Raw genomic sequence first — 16,324 nt, 5'->3', positions numbered from 1 at the left:
TGCGCTCCAAGGCCAAAGTCCCATCCAGTTTATCTCACTTTACACTCAAACACCAAACCATAGTTTTCCAGAATCTCCACTCTAGCTGGAGTTTTTAGAAAGATTCGTTTTCAGAGGCAAATTCACTGTGTACGTGTAAACGGGAACCAAACCCATGTGCGATTAAGCTTTATCATCGTTACATTTTGGATAAGATCCTCTGTGTGGTCATATTATATATATATATATATATATATATATATATATATATATATATATATATATATATATATATATATATATATATATATATATATTATATTTTTTTTTTTTTTTTTTTTTTTTTTTAAACTACTTACATTTTTGATTGGAAAAATCCACTAGAAGGTACATGCTATTTTGTGAGCTGAACTGCTATTTTGAACAGGCGGACAGGAGGGCATCTGACACACAGGGATACGAGAGGACGGGAGGGCATCTGACACACAGGGATACGGGAGGACGGGAGGGCTCTTTACTGCCCCCTCAGGCTAAAGCCCGACACCATGTTTTCAACTTCTTGTATTTTTTCCGGAGCAGGAACAGTGAGGACAGCTTTCAGGAAGCAGAACCCCCTAAGAGGAACAGAAATGAGTCAGTTAGATTTGTTATTTCGATCTTGAACCATGTGTAGTTCAGTCTTACTTTGAGTTTTTTATGTTCACAGTGAAAAAACGGCAAGGTGGTGTTTCAGAGCAGGCTTTTCGACAACCTTCGACATCATCCACATTGACCATTTTAATGTTCGAACCAGGGAACGCCAAACCAGGATAAAGCTCAGTCACCCAACCTGAGGAGAGACGAGAGGGTCAGAGGAGTAGGAAAGGGTCAGGTGTAGAAAAGGATCAGAAGAGAGGGGCGGTGGAGCAGAGGAGAGGGTCAGATGGTGCAGAGGATCTCTTACTGCTGTCCTGTTGACAAAAGCGGGAGGGCACTCCGGAGATGAGTCCTGCAGAGTTTGTGGAAGCTGAGTTTGTCCTTTGTAAAATGTAACAATAAGGTCTGAAAACACAAGAGACACACATGTTTAATCTAGAGAAATCCAGAGAAACAAGAACAGAAGGTCTTCGGCAGGTCTTCAGCAGGTCTTCAGCTGGTCTTCAGCAGGTCTTCAGCTGGTCTTCAGCAGGTCTTCAGCAGGTCTTCAGCTGGTCTTCAGCTGGTCTTCAGCAGGTCTTCAGCAGGTCTTCTGGAAGTCTTCAGCAGGTCTTCAGCAGGTCTTCAGCAGGTCTTCGGCAGGTCTTCAGCAGGTCTTCAGCAGGTCTTCTGGAGCAGTCTTCAGCAGGTCTTCGGCAGGTCTTCGGCAGGTCTTCTGGAAGTCTTCAGCAGGTCTTCAGCACGTCTTCTGGAAGTCTTCAGCAGGTCTTCGGGAGGTCTTCAGCAGGTCTTCAGCTGGTCTTCAGCAGGTCTTCAGCAGGTCTTCTGGAAGTCTTCAGCAGGTCTTCGGCAGGTCTTCAGCAGGTCTTTGGCAGGTCTTCAGCAGGTCCTCGGCAGGTCTTCAGCAGGTCTTCTGGAAGTCTTCAGCAGGTTTTTGGCAGGTCTTCGGCAGGTCTTCGGCAGGTCTTCAGCAGGTCTTCTGGAAGTCTTCAGCAGGTCTTCAGCACGTCTTCTGGAAGTCTTCAGCAGGTCTTCGGGAGGTCTTCAGCAGGTCTTCAGCTGGTCTTCAGCAGGTCTTCTGGAAGTCTTCAGCAGGTCTTCGGCAGGTCTTCAGCAGGTCTTTGGCAGGTCTTCAGCAGGTCCTCGGCAGGTCTTCAGCAGGTCTTCTGGAAGTCTTCAGCAGGTTTTTGGCAGGTCTTCAGCAGGTCTTCAGCAGGTCTTCTGGAAGTCTTCAGCAGGTCTTCGGCAGGTCTTCAGCAGGTCTTCAGCAGGTCTTTGGCAGGTCTTCAGCAGGTCTTCTGGAAGTCTTCGGCAGGTCTTGGGCAGGTCTTCCGCAGGTTTTCAGCAGATCTTTGGCAGGTCTTCAGCAGATCTTCAGCAGGTCTTGGGCAGGTCTTCTGCAGGTCTTGGGATGGTCTTCAGCAGATCTTCAGCAGGTCTTTGGCAGGTCTTGGACAGGTCTTCAATAGATAGGTGTAGTGTGTGTGTGCGCGTGTGTGTGTGTGTGTGTGTGTACCTGTCGTAGGTGTAGTGGGTGCACAGGGGGTGGGCAGAGCACAGGGTCTGGCAGTGGCCTGGACTCACGGCTGGTTCCTTCGAGAGCAGAGTGGAGCCCTGTCTGAAGTCTGTGTCCGACAGGAGTGTCACCGCACAGTCTGAAATATAAACCCTCTTTAGACCTGAGCTAGTTCTGGTTCAGTCCTGGTTCAGACCTGTTATGACGTTTGAGATTCTGAAGTCCTTTTTATCGTTGAACCCTGAGGTGGCTCTGTCTACCAGTTCTACCCGACGAATCCGAGGAACCTTCCACGAGAACATCAAAGAGCACATCAACCTGCAACCACACAAATATGTCAGATGCCTTTCCTGTGCCTCAGATGCCCTCCCCCATGTGTCAGATGTTGTCCAGTACCCACCTGCTGGCCTGGTCCTTGTGCTGGGGGCTGGTCCAGGTGAAGAAGCTGCAGTCTGGGTCGTGGGTGCAGACTCGCTGACACTCCAGGGCATCAGGAGTAAAGAGCAAGCGATAGTTGGACTGAATGAACGCCACGTTTGGGTAAAGGCTTTTCAGGCACGGAGCTGTGCACACGAGCACAACACACAGTATAATACACAACGCAATACACAACAGACCATACAACACATAATATAATACACAATACAATACACAACACAACATCCATCCATCCATCCATTTTCGTCCGCTTATCCAGGGCCGGGTCGCGGGGGCAGCAGCCTAAGCAGGGACTCCCAGACTTCCTTCACCCCAGACACGTCCTCCAGCTCCTCCGGGGGGACCCCGAGGCGTTCCCAGGCCAGCCGAGAGACATAGTCCCTCCAGCGTGTCCTGGGTCTTCCCCGGGGCCTCCTCCCGGTGGGACATGCCCAGAACACCTCCCGAGGGAGGCGCCCAGGAGGCATCCGGAACAAATGCCCGAGCCACCTCAACTGGCTCCTCTCGACGTGGAGGAGCAGCGGCTCTACTCCGAGCTCCTCCCGTGTGACTGAGCTCCTCACCCTATCTCTAAGGGAGCGCCCAGCCACCCTGCGGAGGAAACTCATTTCGAGCGCTTGTATCCGCGATCTCGTCCTTTCGGTCACTACCCAGAGCTCATGACCACACAACACAACATACAATATAATACACAATATGACAGACAATACACACAATAATACACACACAATAATAATAACAATGTCACTGTTGCTCCACAATACACAACACAATACAAAAATCATCTGTGTAGTACCTGTGTGTAGTACTGTGAATATGAGCAGAGTTTGAGCATGTAGTACTGTCTAGTGCTGTAGTACTGTGTAGTCCCTGTACATGTGGGGCAGGGTAGGAATGAGTACTGTAGTACTAGAGTAGTGTGTAGTACCTGTGTAAGTGGGGCAGGGTAGGAGTGAGTACTGTAGTAGTGTGTAGTACCTGTGTACTTGGGGCATGGTAGTAGAGAGTATTGTAGTAGTGTGTAGTACCTGTGTACTCGGGGCATGGTAGTAGAGAGTATTGTAGTAGTGTGTAGTACCTGTGTACTCGGGGCATGGTAGTAGAGAGTATTGTAGTAGTGTGTGTAGTACCTGTGTACTCGGGGCATGGTAGTAGAGTATTGTAGTAGTGTGTAGTACCTGTGTACTCGGGGCATGGTAGTAGAGAGTATTGTAGTAGTGTGTGTAGTACCTGTGTACTCGGGGCATGGTAGTAGAGAGTATTGTAGTAGTGTGTAGTACCTGTGTACTCGGGGCATGGTAGTAGAGAGTATTGTAGTAGTGTGTAGTACCTGTGTACTCGGGGCATGGTAGTAGAGAGTATTGTAGTAGTGTGTAGTACCTGTGTACTCGGGGCATGGTAGTAGAGAGTATTGTAGTAGTGTGTAGTACCTGTGTACTCGGGGCATGGTAGTAGAGAGTATTGTAGTAGTGTGTAGTACCTGTGTACTCGGGGCATGGTAGTAGAGAGTATTGTAGTAGTGTGTAGTACCTGTGTACTCGGGGCATGGTAGTAGAGAGTATTGTAGTAGTGTGTAGTACCTGTGTACTCGGGGCATGGTAGTAGAGAGTATTGTAGTACTGTAGTAGTGTGTAGTACCTGTGTACTCGGGGCATGGTAGTAGAGAGTATTGTAGTAGTGTGTAGTACCTGTGTACTCGGGCATGGTAGTAGAGAGTATTGTAGTAGTGTGTAGTACCTGTGTACTCGGGGCATGGTAGTAGAGAGTATTGTAGTAGTGTGTAGTACCTGTGTACTCGGGGCATGGTAGTAGAGAGTATTGTAGTAGTGTGTAGTACCTGTGTACTCGGGGCATGGTAGTAGAGAGTATTGTAGTAGTGTGTAGTACCTGTGTACTCGGGGCATGGTAGTAGAGAGTATTGTAGTAGTGTGTAGTACCTGTGTACTCGGGCATGGTAGTAGAGAGTATTGTAGTAGTGTGTAGTACCTGTGTACTCGGGGCATGGTAGTAGAGAGTATTGTAGTAGTGTGTAGTACCTGTGTACTCGGGGCATGGTAGTAGAGAGTATTGTAGTAGTGTGTAGTACTGTGTAATCGGGGCATGGTAGTAGAGAGTATTGTAGTAGTGTGTAGTACCTGTGTACTCGGGGCATGGTAGTAGAGAGTATTGTAGTAGTGTGTAGTACCTGTGTACTCGGGGCATGGTAGTAGAGAGTATTGTAGTAGTGTGTAGTACCTGTGTACTCGGGGCATGGTAGTAGAGAGTATTGTAGTAGTGTGTAGTACCTGTGTACTCGGGGCATGGTAGTAGAGAGTATTGTAGTAGTGTGTAGTACCTGTGTACTCGGGGCATGGTAGTAGAGAGTATTGTAGTAGTGTGTAGTACCTGTGTACTCGGGGCATGGTAGTAAGAGAGTATTGTAGTAGTGTGTAGTACCTGTGTACTCGGGGCATGGTAGTAGAGAGTATTGTAGTAGTGTGTAGTACCTGTGTACTCGGGGCATGGTAGTAGAGAGTATTGTAGTAGTGTGTAGTACCTGTGTACTCGGGGCATGGTAGTAGAGAGTATTGTAGTAGTGTGTAGTACCTGTGTACTCGGGGCATGGTAGTAGAGAGTATTGTAGTAGTGTGTAGTACCTGTGTACTCGGGGCATGGTAGTAGAGAGAGTATTGTAGTAGTGTGTAGTACTGTGTACTCGGGGCATGGTAGTAGAGAGTATTGTAGTAGTGTGTAGTACCTGTGTACTCGGGGCATGGTAGTAGAGAGTATTGTAGTAGTGTGTAGTACCTGTGTACTCGGGGCATGGTAGTAGAGAGTATTGTAGTAGTGTGTAGTACCTGTGTACTCGGGGCATGGTAGTAGAGAGTATTGTAGCAGTGTGTAGTACCTGTGTACTCGGGGCATGGTAGTAGAGAGTATTGTAGTAGTGTGTAGTACCTGTGTACTCGGGGCATGGTAGTAGAGAGTATTGTAGTAGTGTGTAGTACCTGTGTACTCGGGGCATGGTAGTAGAGAGTATTGTAGTAGTGTGTAGTACCTGTGTACTCGGGGCATGGTAGTAGAGAGTATTGTAGTAGTGTGTAGTACCTGTGTACTCGGGGCATGGTAGTGTAGAGAGTATGTGTAGCAGTGTGTAGTACCTGTGTACTCGGGGCATGGTAGTAGAGAGTATTGTAGCAGTGTGTAGTACCTGTGTACTCGGGGCATGGTAGTAGAGAGTATTGTAGTACTGTAGTAGTGTGTAGTACCTGTGTACTCGGGGCATGGTAGTAGAGAGTATTGTAGTACTGTAGTAGTGTGTAGTACCTGTGTACTCGGGGCATGGTAGTAGAGAGTATTGTAGTAGTGTGTAGTACCTGTGTACTCGGGGCATGGTAGTAGAGAGTATTGTAGTAGTGTGTAGTACCTGTGTACTCGGGGCATGGTAGTAGAGAGTATTGTAGTAGTGTGTAGTACCTGTGTACTCGGGGCATGGTAGTAGAGAGTATTGTAGTAGTGTGTAGTACCTGTGTACTCGGGGCATGGTAGTAGAGAGTATTGTAGTAGTGTGTAGTACCTGTGTACTCGGGGCATGGTAGTAGAGAGTATTGTAGTAGTGTGTAGTACCTGTGTACTCGGGGCATGGTAGTAGAGAGTATTGTAGTAGTGTGTGTAGTACCTGTGTACTCGGGGCATGGTAGTAGAGAGTATTGTAGTAGTGTGTAGTACCTGTGTACTCGGGGCATGGTAGTAGAGAGTATTGTAGCAGTGTGTAGTACCTGTGTACTCGGGGCATGGTAGTAGAGAGTATTGTAGTAGTGTGTAGTACCTGTGTACTCGGGGCATGGTAGTAGAGAGAGTATTGTAGCAGTGTGTAGTACCTGTGTACTCGGGGCATGGTAGTAGAGAGTATTGTAGTAGTGTGTAGTACCTGTGTACTCGGGGCATGGTAGTAGAGAGTATTGTAGCAGTGTGTAGTACCTGTGTACTCGGGGCATGGTAGTAGAGAGTATTGTAGTAGTGTGTAGTACCTGTGTACTCGGGGCATGGTAGTAGAGAGTATTGTAGTAGTGTGTAGTACCTGTGTACTCGGGGCATGGTAGTAGAGAGTATTGTAGTAGTGTGTAGTACCTGTGTACTCGGGGCATGGTAGTAGAGAGTATATGTAGTAGTGTGTAGTACCTGTGTACTCGGGGCATGGTAGTAGAGAGTATTGTAGTAGTGTGTAGTACCTGTGTACTCGGGGCATGGTAGTAGAGAGTATTGTAGTAGTGTGTAGTACCTGTGTACTCGGGGCATGGTAGTAGAGAGTATTGTAGTAGTGTGTAGTACCTGTGTACTCGGGGCATGGTAGTAGAGAGTATTGTAGTAGTGTGTAGTACCTGTGTACTCGGGGCATGGTAGTAGAGAGTATTGTAGTAGTGTGTAGTACCTGTGTACTCGGGGCATGGTAGTAGAGAGTATTGTAGCAGTGTGTAGTACCTGTGTACTCGGGGCATGGTAGTAGAGAGTATTGTAGTAGTGTGTAGTACCTGTGTACTCGGGGCATGGTAGTAGAGAGTATTGTAGTAGTGTGTAGTACCTGTGTACTCGGGGCATGGTAGTAGAGAGTATTGTAGCAGTGTGTAGTACCTGTGTACTCGGGGCATGGTAGTAGAGAGTATTGTAGCAGTGTGTAGTACCTGTGTACTCGGGGCATGGTAGTAGAGAGTATTGTAGTAGTGTGTAGTACCTGTGTACTCGGGGCATGGTAGTAGAGAGTATTGTAGTAGTGTGTAGTACCTGTGTACTCGGGGCATGGTAGTAGAGAGTATTGTAGTAGTGTGTAGTACCTGTGTACTCGGGGCATGGTAGTAGAGAGTATTGTAGCAGTGTGTAGTACCTGTGTACTCGGGGCATGGTAGTAGAGAGTATTGTAGTAGTGTGTAGTACCTGTGTACTCGGGGCATGGTAGTAGAGAGTATTGTAGTAGTGTGTAGTACCTGTGTACTCGGGGCATGGTAGTAGAGAGTATTGTAGCAGTGTGTAGTACCTGTGTACTCGGGGCATGGTAGTAGAGAGTATTGTAGCAGTGTGTAGTACCTGTGTACTCGGGCATGGTAGTAGAGAGTATTGTAGTAGTGTGTAGTACCTGTGTACTCGGGGCATGGTAGTAGAGAGTATTGTAGTAGTGTGTAGTACCTGTGTACTCGGGGCATGGTAGTAGAGAGTATTGTAGCAGTGTGTAGTACCTGTGTACTCGGGGCATGGTAGTAGAGAGTATTGTAGCAGTGTGTAGTACCTGTGTACTCGGGGCATGGTAGTAGAGAGTATTGTAGCAGTGTGTAGTACCTGTGTACTCGGGGCATGGTAGTAGAGAGTATTGTAGTAGTGTGTAGTACCTGTGTACTCGGGGCATGGTAGTAGAGAGTATTGTAGCAGTGTGTAGTACCTGTGTACTCGGGGCATGGTAGTAGAGAGTATTGTAGCAGTGTGTAGTACCTGTGTACTCGGGGCATGTAGTAGAGAGTATTGTAGTAGTGTGTAGTACCTGTGTACTCGGGGCATGGTAGTAGAGAGTATTGTAGTAGTGTGTAGTACCTGTGTACTCGGGCATGGTAGTAGAGAGTATTGTAGTAGTGTGTAGTACCTGTGTACTCGGGGCATGGTAGTAGAGAGTATTGTAGCAGTGTGTAGTACCTGTGTACTCGGGGCATGGTAGTAGAGAGTATTGTAGTAGTGTGTAGTACCTGTGTACTCGGGGCATGGTAGTAGAGAGTATTGTAGTAGTGTGTAGTACCTGTGTTACTCGGGGCATGGTAGTAGAGAGTATTGTAGTAGTGTGTAGTACCTGTGTACTCGGGCATGGTAGTAGAGAGTATTGTAGTAGTGTGTAGTACCTGTGTACTCGGGGCATGGTAGTAGAGAGTATTGTAGTAGTGTGTAGTACCTGTGTACTCGGGGCATGGTAGTAGAGAGTATTGTAGTAGTGTGTAGTACCTGTGTACTCGGGGCATGGTAGTAGAGAGTATTGTAGTAGTGTGTAGTACCTGTGTACTCGGGGCATGGTAGTAGAGAGTATTGTAGCAGTGTGTAGTACCTGTGTACTCGGGGCATGGTAGTAGAGAGTATTGTAGTAGTGTGTAGTACCTGTGTACTCGGGGCATGGTAGTAGAGAGTATTGTAGTAGTGTGTAGTACCTGTGTACTCGGGGCATGGTAGTAGAGAGAGTATTGTAGTAGTGTGTAGTACCTGTGTACTCGGGGCATGGTAGTAGAGAGTATTGTAGTAGTGTGTAGTACCTGTGTACTCGGGGCATGGTAGTAGAGAGTATTGTAGTAGTGTGTAGTACCTGTGTACTCGGGGCATGGTAGTAGAGAGTATTGTAGTAGTGTGTAGTACCTGTGTACTCGGGCATGGTAGTAGAGAGTATTGTAGTAGTGTGTAGTACCTGTGTACTCGGGGCATGGTAGTAGAGAGTATTGTAGTAGTGTGTAGTACCTGTGTACTCGGGGCATGGTAGTAGAGAGTATTGTAGTAGTGTGTAGTACCTGTGTACTCGGGGCATGGTAGTAGAGAGTATTGTAGTAGTGTGTAGTACCTGTGTACTCGGGGCATGGTAGTAGAGAGTATTGTAGTAGTGTGTAGTACCTGTGTACTCGGGGCATGGTAGTAGAGAGTACCCTGAGGTGACGTTGGGGATTTGGGCCTTGGCGAGAGGTTCACCGCTCGAGGTTTGTTTCAGTTCACACTTGAACCTGCACACACATGTGTCAGACGCCCTCCCGTGTGTCTGATGCCCTCCCTGTCCCTCAGTTTGCATCAGATGCCCTCCCTGTCCCTCAGTTTGCGTCAGATGCCCTCCCTCTCACCTGTCCTTGCTGTCGGTGTACTTTTGGGTGCTGAACATGAAGAAGTGGCAGAGCGGGTGCTGGGTGCAGAGGAGCTGACAGTGTGTGGCCTCAGACGCCGACATCGTGTCCACAACAGTCCCCATGAAACCAGTGTCCCACACCAGCTCTGTGAGGCACTCTGACAACACACAAGACCTGCTTTAGACCTGGTTCAGTCCTGGTTCAGTCCTGGTTCAGTTCTGGTTCAGTCCTGGTCCTGGTTCAATCCTGGTTTTGTGCTGGTTCAGTCCTGGTTTAGATGTTGTTTAGACATTGTTTAGTCCTGGTTTAGACCTGGTTCAGTCCTGGTTCAGTCTTTCTTCAGTCCTGGTTTAGTCCTGGTTCAGTCCTGGTTTAGTCCTGGTTTAGTCCTGGTTCAGTCCTGGTTCAGTCCTGATTTAGTCCTGGTTCAGTCCTGATTTAGTCCTGGTTCAGTCCTGGTTTAGTCCTTGTTCAGTCCTGGTTTAGTCCTGGTTTAGTCCTGGTTCAGTCCTGGTTCAGTCCTGGTTTAGTCCTGGTTTAGTCCTGGTTCAGTCCTGGTTTAGTCCTGGTTTAGTCCTGGTTCAGTCCTGGTTCAGTCCTGGTTTAGTCCTGGTTTAGTCCTGGTTCAGTCCTGTTTAGTCCTGGTTCAGTCCTGGTTTAGTCCTGGTTCAGTCCTGGTTCAGTCCTGGTTTAGTCCTGGTTCAGTCCTGGTTTAGTCCTGGTTCAGTCCTGGTTCAGTACCTTGTCCATAGCAGTAGGAGCAGAGACAGAGGAGTAGCAGGAGGAGACGTTCCATGTTTTTTCTGGCTCTGGTCTGGTCCTGGTCTGACTCTGGTCTGGTTCTAGTCCAGCTCTGGTCCTCGTGTGTTTCTTGTCTCTGGATTTAAAGTGGAGCTGGTGTTGACCAAAGAGGAGCGTCTCCAGAGATGATTTAACATTTTGTGTCCAGGATGTTGAACAGGCTGAAGGTCAGAGCGTTTACACAACATCATTTACACAAAAGGCTACAGAGAAGAGCGAGATGTTCCGTAATGACTTTAAGTATCCTGGTCTTAACATTTAGGACGGGTGTGGCCCTTCTGTTCTTATACTTTTATTTTTATTGTCTCCTTTACAAGTTTAAAGCTCATATTACACCATTTTCTATCTATGTTATAATGCTGTGTCCTAATCAAGAACATATCTGGAGTTCTGGTTTAGTCCTGGTTCAATCTTGGTTTAGTCCTGGTTCAGTCCTAGTTTAGTCCTTATTTAGTCCTGGTTCAGTTCTTTTTAGATCTTGTTTAGACAATGTTTAGACCTGATTTAGTCCAGGTTCAGTCCTGGTTGTGGTTCAGTTCTGGTTTAGTTCTGGTTCAGTCCTGGTTTAGTCCTGGTTCAATCCTGTTTTATTCCTGTTTTAGTCCTGTTTTAGTCCTGTTTTAGTCCTGGTTTAGTCCTGGTTCAGTCCTGTTTGAGCTCTGGTTCAGTCCTGGAGTTAAAAAACATGCATTTACAAGCGTCAATTTAGCGTAATATAGGACCTTTTAAGCAGCAATTATAGTCCGGAAAATACTGCACATAAGTTGCTCTGGCCAAAAAAATACATAATAAGGAAGAAAAATTTATAATGAATATGAGTCACACCAGACTGTAACTCACAATTCTTTAGGGAAATTTATTTAAAAAATCAGAGACCAGGAACCGACATTTCCTGTTGAAAGTCAAGTTGGAGTAATAACAATAGAAGAGAGAACAACAGACTGTTAACGTCACATATGAACAGTTCTTCAGATAAACTATAACATAAACAACAGAACAGAACAAGTTTAACAAACTCTCCATCTCACTCCAAATCACTAAATCCATTCAATTCTTCATCCTCGGTGTCACTTCTGAGCAACTCTATCAACTCTAGGTAAACCTAGCTTTTTGTTTTCTTCAGTGCACTTAGAGTATCTTCTGCTTTTCGTCAGTCCCTCGCAAGTTTCTCGCTCACTCCAAACTTTCTTTCTGCTGCTAGATTATCATTTTCAGCTTCATATTTCACTACTTGCAGCTTGTCATCGGCAGAATATGATTAACAGTTCATTGCCGTGTGATAAAATAAGTTATGACGCTAAATTAACATTAGTGAGCGGGATAAGTCTTACCATACGTAACACCCGTACATGTTAAATGCAGGTGAGTGCATAAATGATGAGAAGCAATGTCTAAAACTTCAGTAGCCGGACATCCACTCATACCTGATTGATACAAGTAAACTAGCCCCCTGGGAGAGTCTGAAATCTGCTGAAATCTACAAGACACTGACATGATACAGACAGAACAGAGGCTCTATGTTATTAGGTTCTTTTTTCAGACCGAGAGTTTTGTTTCATACCTGACAGTTTGGACTGCTCACTAGTGCTCTTCTTCAGAGTGGTCATGTGATGTTGCTGTGACGTGTCGCTCAGCTGATTTAAACAGGTTTTGGTGCTGTCTTCCTACCGGTGGAGGCAGGACGACAGCGCCATCTGCAGTCCCACTTCCTCAGGACAGTATCCCAGGTGTGTGAGAGTAAAAAAGTCCACTCATCCCAGTTTATAGTCCTGTGGACACGTTTCCATATTTCGATTGTCTCTTTAATCCAGCGACGATGTTTGTTTTCCTCTGTCCCAATGATGTTTGCTCTGTTCCAGTCCATAATGTGGTTCTCTCTTTTACACTGGTCAGAAATGGCTGGTTTGAGTTGTTCCTGTTCTGCTTTGTGTTTTGTTGCTCGTGTTTCCTTCTTGCATTCTGTCCTATGTTCCTTTTTTCCCTTCCTGTTTCCCCGATGTGTGTTTTATTGCAGGACATGCAGGGTATTTCGTATATGATGTTACATTTATGCTCCGGTTCTATTTTCACACCTGGGATTCTGTCCTGAGGAAGTGGGACTGCAGATGGCGCTGTCGTCCTGCCTCCACCGGTAGAAAGACAGCACCAAAACTTGTTTAAATTAGCTGACCAGACACGTCACAGCAACATCACGTGATCACTCTGAGGAAGAGCACTAGTGAGCAGTCCAAACTGTCAGCTATGAAACAAAACTCTTGGTCTGAATAAAGTACCTAATAACATAAAATATCGGAAGACCAAATGAATTTCATTGGACGAGGACAGAGGCTCTTTCTGCAGGAGACATGTGCAGTAGAGTAAGAAGTAACAGTGGTACAGGAGGAACAGGAGCAGCAGATACTGACACACAAGACTAGAGCGACCTTTCACAACTCTCAGTGTGAAAATAAACAAGTGAAATTATACTGTGTATTTTAATATATGCAGTGTTGGGGAGTAACAGATTACCTGTACCAAAGTTACGTAATCAGAGTACAAATTTTGAGTAACTGTATTTGGTTACAGTTACTGTTTCCATGAGTTGTAATTGGATTACAGTTACTGTGTTGAAGTAAATGGATTACACAGTGGTATTTTCCTGTTTTCACATTTGAGGTTATACCCCCCCCTTTTTTTTCTTTTTTTTTTTTTCTTCGGTAATTCCACTCATTGCCGGAAACTAAACCAGGTCTAAACCAGGACTAAAGCAAGACTAAAACCAGGTCTAAAACCTGGTCTAAACCAGGTCTATAACAGGTCTAAACCAGGTCTAAACCAGGACTAAAGCAAGACTAAAACCAGGTCTAAACCAGGTCCGAAACAGATCTAAACCAGGTCTAAACCACCGTGGAAGGTGAGAAACACATTTTATATATATATATGTGTGTGTGTGTGTGTTTTACCTTTAAGTAGATGGTAAATTAAATTGACATTATTAATTTGACTATAGCAAAAAATAAATAAATAAATAAAAATAAATAAATAATGTTGCAAATTTGTGACAACTAGAAAACAAGTGCTTGCCAAAGGTTCCTAGGAAGGTCCTGCATATGAACTAGCCACCACTGGAGGCCACTATCTCGTTTATATCTTGATCCAAACGGTTTGTTGTATATTTGTGACTGCTGCAAGACATCGCCTGACACTTCTGAGGAAAGCGGCAAAATGTAGCCCAAACTGTCAAGGTATGAAACAAACAGAAGAAACTAAAGTATAATTTAGTGCAAACTAGATAAAGTTCCAGTAGTTGGTGACATCACGCAGCACACATACAAACAGCAGCTGCAGGGGGCGGAGTTTAAGTGTAGATACAATCTACACTGCAATCACACTGTTCCTTATCCACATTCTCCTTCCCCCTCCCCTTTAGTCCTTACACATGCTCTCTGTGTCTCTAGATACGAGGTAAACATGTTAGAATCAAAGATAACTTTACTGATCACAACTGTAATGATGATTTACTCTTAATTATAAAAACATTGTTTTGTTGGAGCTGTTCTACTTTTATCACATGTAGTAAATTTGAGTTGTAGCAAAGTCGTTCGAGGTGAAAGTCCTTTAAAGGTTGTATGGAGGATTTTTTTTTTGTTTCAAGTTGTCAATGATAGCATTATAGAGGTGCAGTAGTGTTGTAATTATGATGACCAAAAAAAAGAGAATAAAAATTCATCAACTCTGGATGTGGTGGAGGTAAACATTTGCCAATAGATAACGACACTGCCTCGTTATCTGTGAGCTTATATTCTGTCAGTCAAACTCCCTATGTTTCTAGTGTAACTGACTTGCCTGCGCGCTGCCGTTACGTGGTTTACGTACGACTGTCACGCAGTCCACAGACGCAAGACGCACAGACGCTGTTTACTCCACCAACGCAACAGTTCTTAGCGGCTTTTTTTGACCTATATCTTCCTCGCAGTTAGCACAAAGTTTGTTGCAATGGCGACAAGAATCCAGGAGCAGTTAGCCGCAAAAGAAAGTCCGTTTTTGAGGTCGCTGAAAGAAGAAGACAAGGGGAAAAGTAGCGAAGCCAAACTAAGGTGATTCTTGGAGATTCATTCCAGCGATGGCGCGACTGAAGCAGACGCAGGGTCTAAAGACTGACGCACTGGTCGCACAAATTACTCCTGGACAGGTCACTTCTGCTTATTATGAAAACGTACTTTATTTCCAAGAGCTAGTCAAACGTTTTCCAGGACACGAATGCGATATCCTATGTCTGAAAACGTAATTTTCAAGGCAAGAAAAGAGTCCGCTCCTGCTCCTGTCTGCGTGTTGTCAGCTACCGCTCCTCATTCTTGCACTTGGAAGTCTCCGCTGCAACCTTTCTCTGGCTCCCTCTTCCTGCTCCTGTCCCCGCTGCACTACGATACTACGCTCTTAACACACTTCTCTTTTAACTCTTCACTTCACTCTCTTACTGTAGTGTTTGTGACACATGATTTGAAAATTCTCCTTGCTTGCACCTGCTCCCCTCTGTTTCTCACTTCTCTAGTTCCTTCTCTTCTTCATCCCATGCAATTCTTACTGTGACATGGGAACAGAGTTTTCCGTTTGAGAGAAGAACTCAGCCTAAATATGCAGGGGTTGTGTGTTTAACATGTGTGAATGAAACAAAACACAACTCCAGGTTTGTTTTTGACAAGAAAACCATCATAACATAGATCAGAAAATAGAGTAATATGGGCCCTTTAAGATATTATTTTGTTGTTCAGATGTTTGTATCTGAAGGGATGCAACGATATTCAATATAACACGAAATCGTTCGATATGAGTGTCACAATTCAATACACGTGTTAGGTTGATATGCACGTCGATGTGTCACTCCATTTATTTTGGTCCAAAAGGAAAGTAAAAGGAAAGGAAGTTCTCACGGCGTCCTCCTCAGATGCAGCAAGAAAACAGCTCCATAGGGACTTACAGCTGAAATATTCTAACAGAGGAGGGTTTTATCTTTCACTCACTTTTTGTTTTATGTTGATAGATTCAGGAATGACACCAGGCTTTGACATACTTTAGAATCGCTTTTGTCTTTACATCGACTTTAATCAAATATGCTCTAGGGCTGTCCCGATCTGATCACGTGATCATAAATCAGCACCTTTCCTCTGTCTGTAGTCTTCAAAATAAATGATCAAATTTTTAAAAAGTATCAGCTGTTGAGAAGCTACAAAAAGCATAAGTGCAGCATTATTTCTAACCAGCAGAGGGCAGTCAAACACTGCAGCTGTTCCTCTGGGCCCATGTCAGGATTCTCTCATCTAATCATCTGTTGTAAATATAAATTGTAGTTTTACGCTATTCAAGAAGAAATTTGTGAAGAAGTCTTGAAAAATATGCTGAAAATTACAGGAAGTAAAATCCACGCTAATGACGTCACACTAGGGAGAAATTGGACTCAAAGTTAAATTTTTTTGATACTTTAACTGTGATTTGAACAAAATGAAGGTGTTTTCTAATCAAATCAAAATAATTTTTCGAACTGTCAAATATTACTTTCTGTGACAAGAAAAATGGCCAAACTGGAAAAAATTATAAAATTTGTAGCAAAATCTTAAAAATAATGATCTTAACTGTGTTTTAGTAAAATTCTAGTCTAACTTGTCATAGTTGCTTAAATAGAGGCTTCAGAAAATGTATATGTGAGAGTCAGTCTATGGCTATGTTCACACTGATGACTTTTTATTTATTTATTTATTTAGTGCTTTATTTTTTCTAATACCAGAGTTTTCAGAGTGGCAGTTCACGTTGCAGATAACACGTGACTCAAACCAGTTTTCATGTGTGAATACAACAACCTGCAATGGTCTAATATGCAGAGAAGACCGGGCAAATCAGGAGCTGTGTTGTTGTCACATTGACCAGACGTCCCTTTTTACCCAGAACAGTCCCAGTTTTGAGCCCTGTGCAGTGGCGGACTTGGCAATTTGGGGGCCCTAGATGAACTTGAGTTTGGGGCCAACACTTCACACATATGTGCAAATATACACCACTATTCAGATTTCTTTTTCTTTCCTTTTTCTTTTTTTGAAAATGCACAAAAACTGTAACTGATAATAATCTTTACTACAAGTGTACAACTCAC

The 16,324-nt window shown here is 44.8% G+C and overlaps 1 protein-coding gene across 1 annotated transcript; it reads right to left on the bottom strand.

The window, feature by feature from the left end:
- Positions 1-493: 493 nt before the first annotated feature.
- LOC129410300 (coagulation factor XI-like) lies at positions 494-9,524 on the bottom strand. Its single transcript, XM_055157998.1, has 8 exons — positions 9,400-9,524; positions 9,187-9,285; positions 2,532-2,678; positions 2,328-2,449; positions 2,132-2,270; positions 923-1,020; positions 664-808; positions 494-611 (listed from the first exon to the last, which is right to left on the bottom strand). Exons 1-8 carry the CDS (start codon positions 9,522-9,524, stop codon positions 494-496), a joined length of 993 nt encoding a protein of 330 aa, XP_055013973.1.
- Between the last annotated feature and the right edge of the window lie 6,800 nt (positions 9,525-16,324).

The sequence above is a fragment of the Boleophthalmus pectinirostris genome, unplaced genomic scaffold, assembly GCF_026225935.1.
Source record: "Boleophthalmus pectinirostris isolate CB_2022bp ecotype Guang Dong unplaced genomic scaffold, ASM2622593v1 HiC_scaffold_22, whole genome shotgun sequence".
NCBI classification, from domain to species: Eukaryota; Metazoa; Chordata; class Actinopteri; order Gobiiformes; family Gobiidae; genus Boleophthalmus; species Boleophthalmus pectinirostris.
This window is presented reverse-complemented; position numbering and strand designations above follow the sequence as displayed.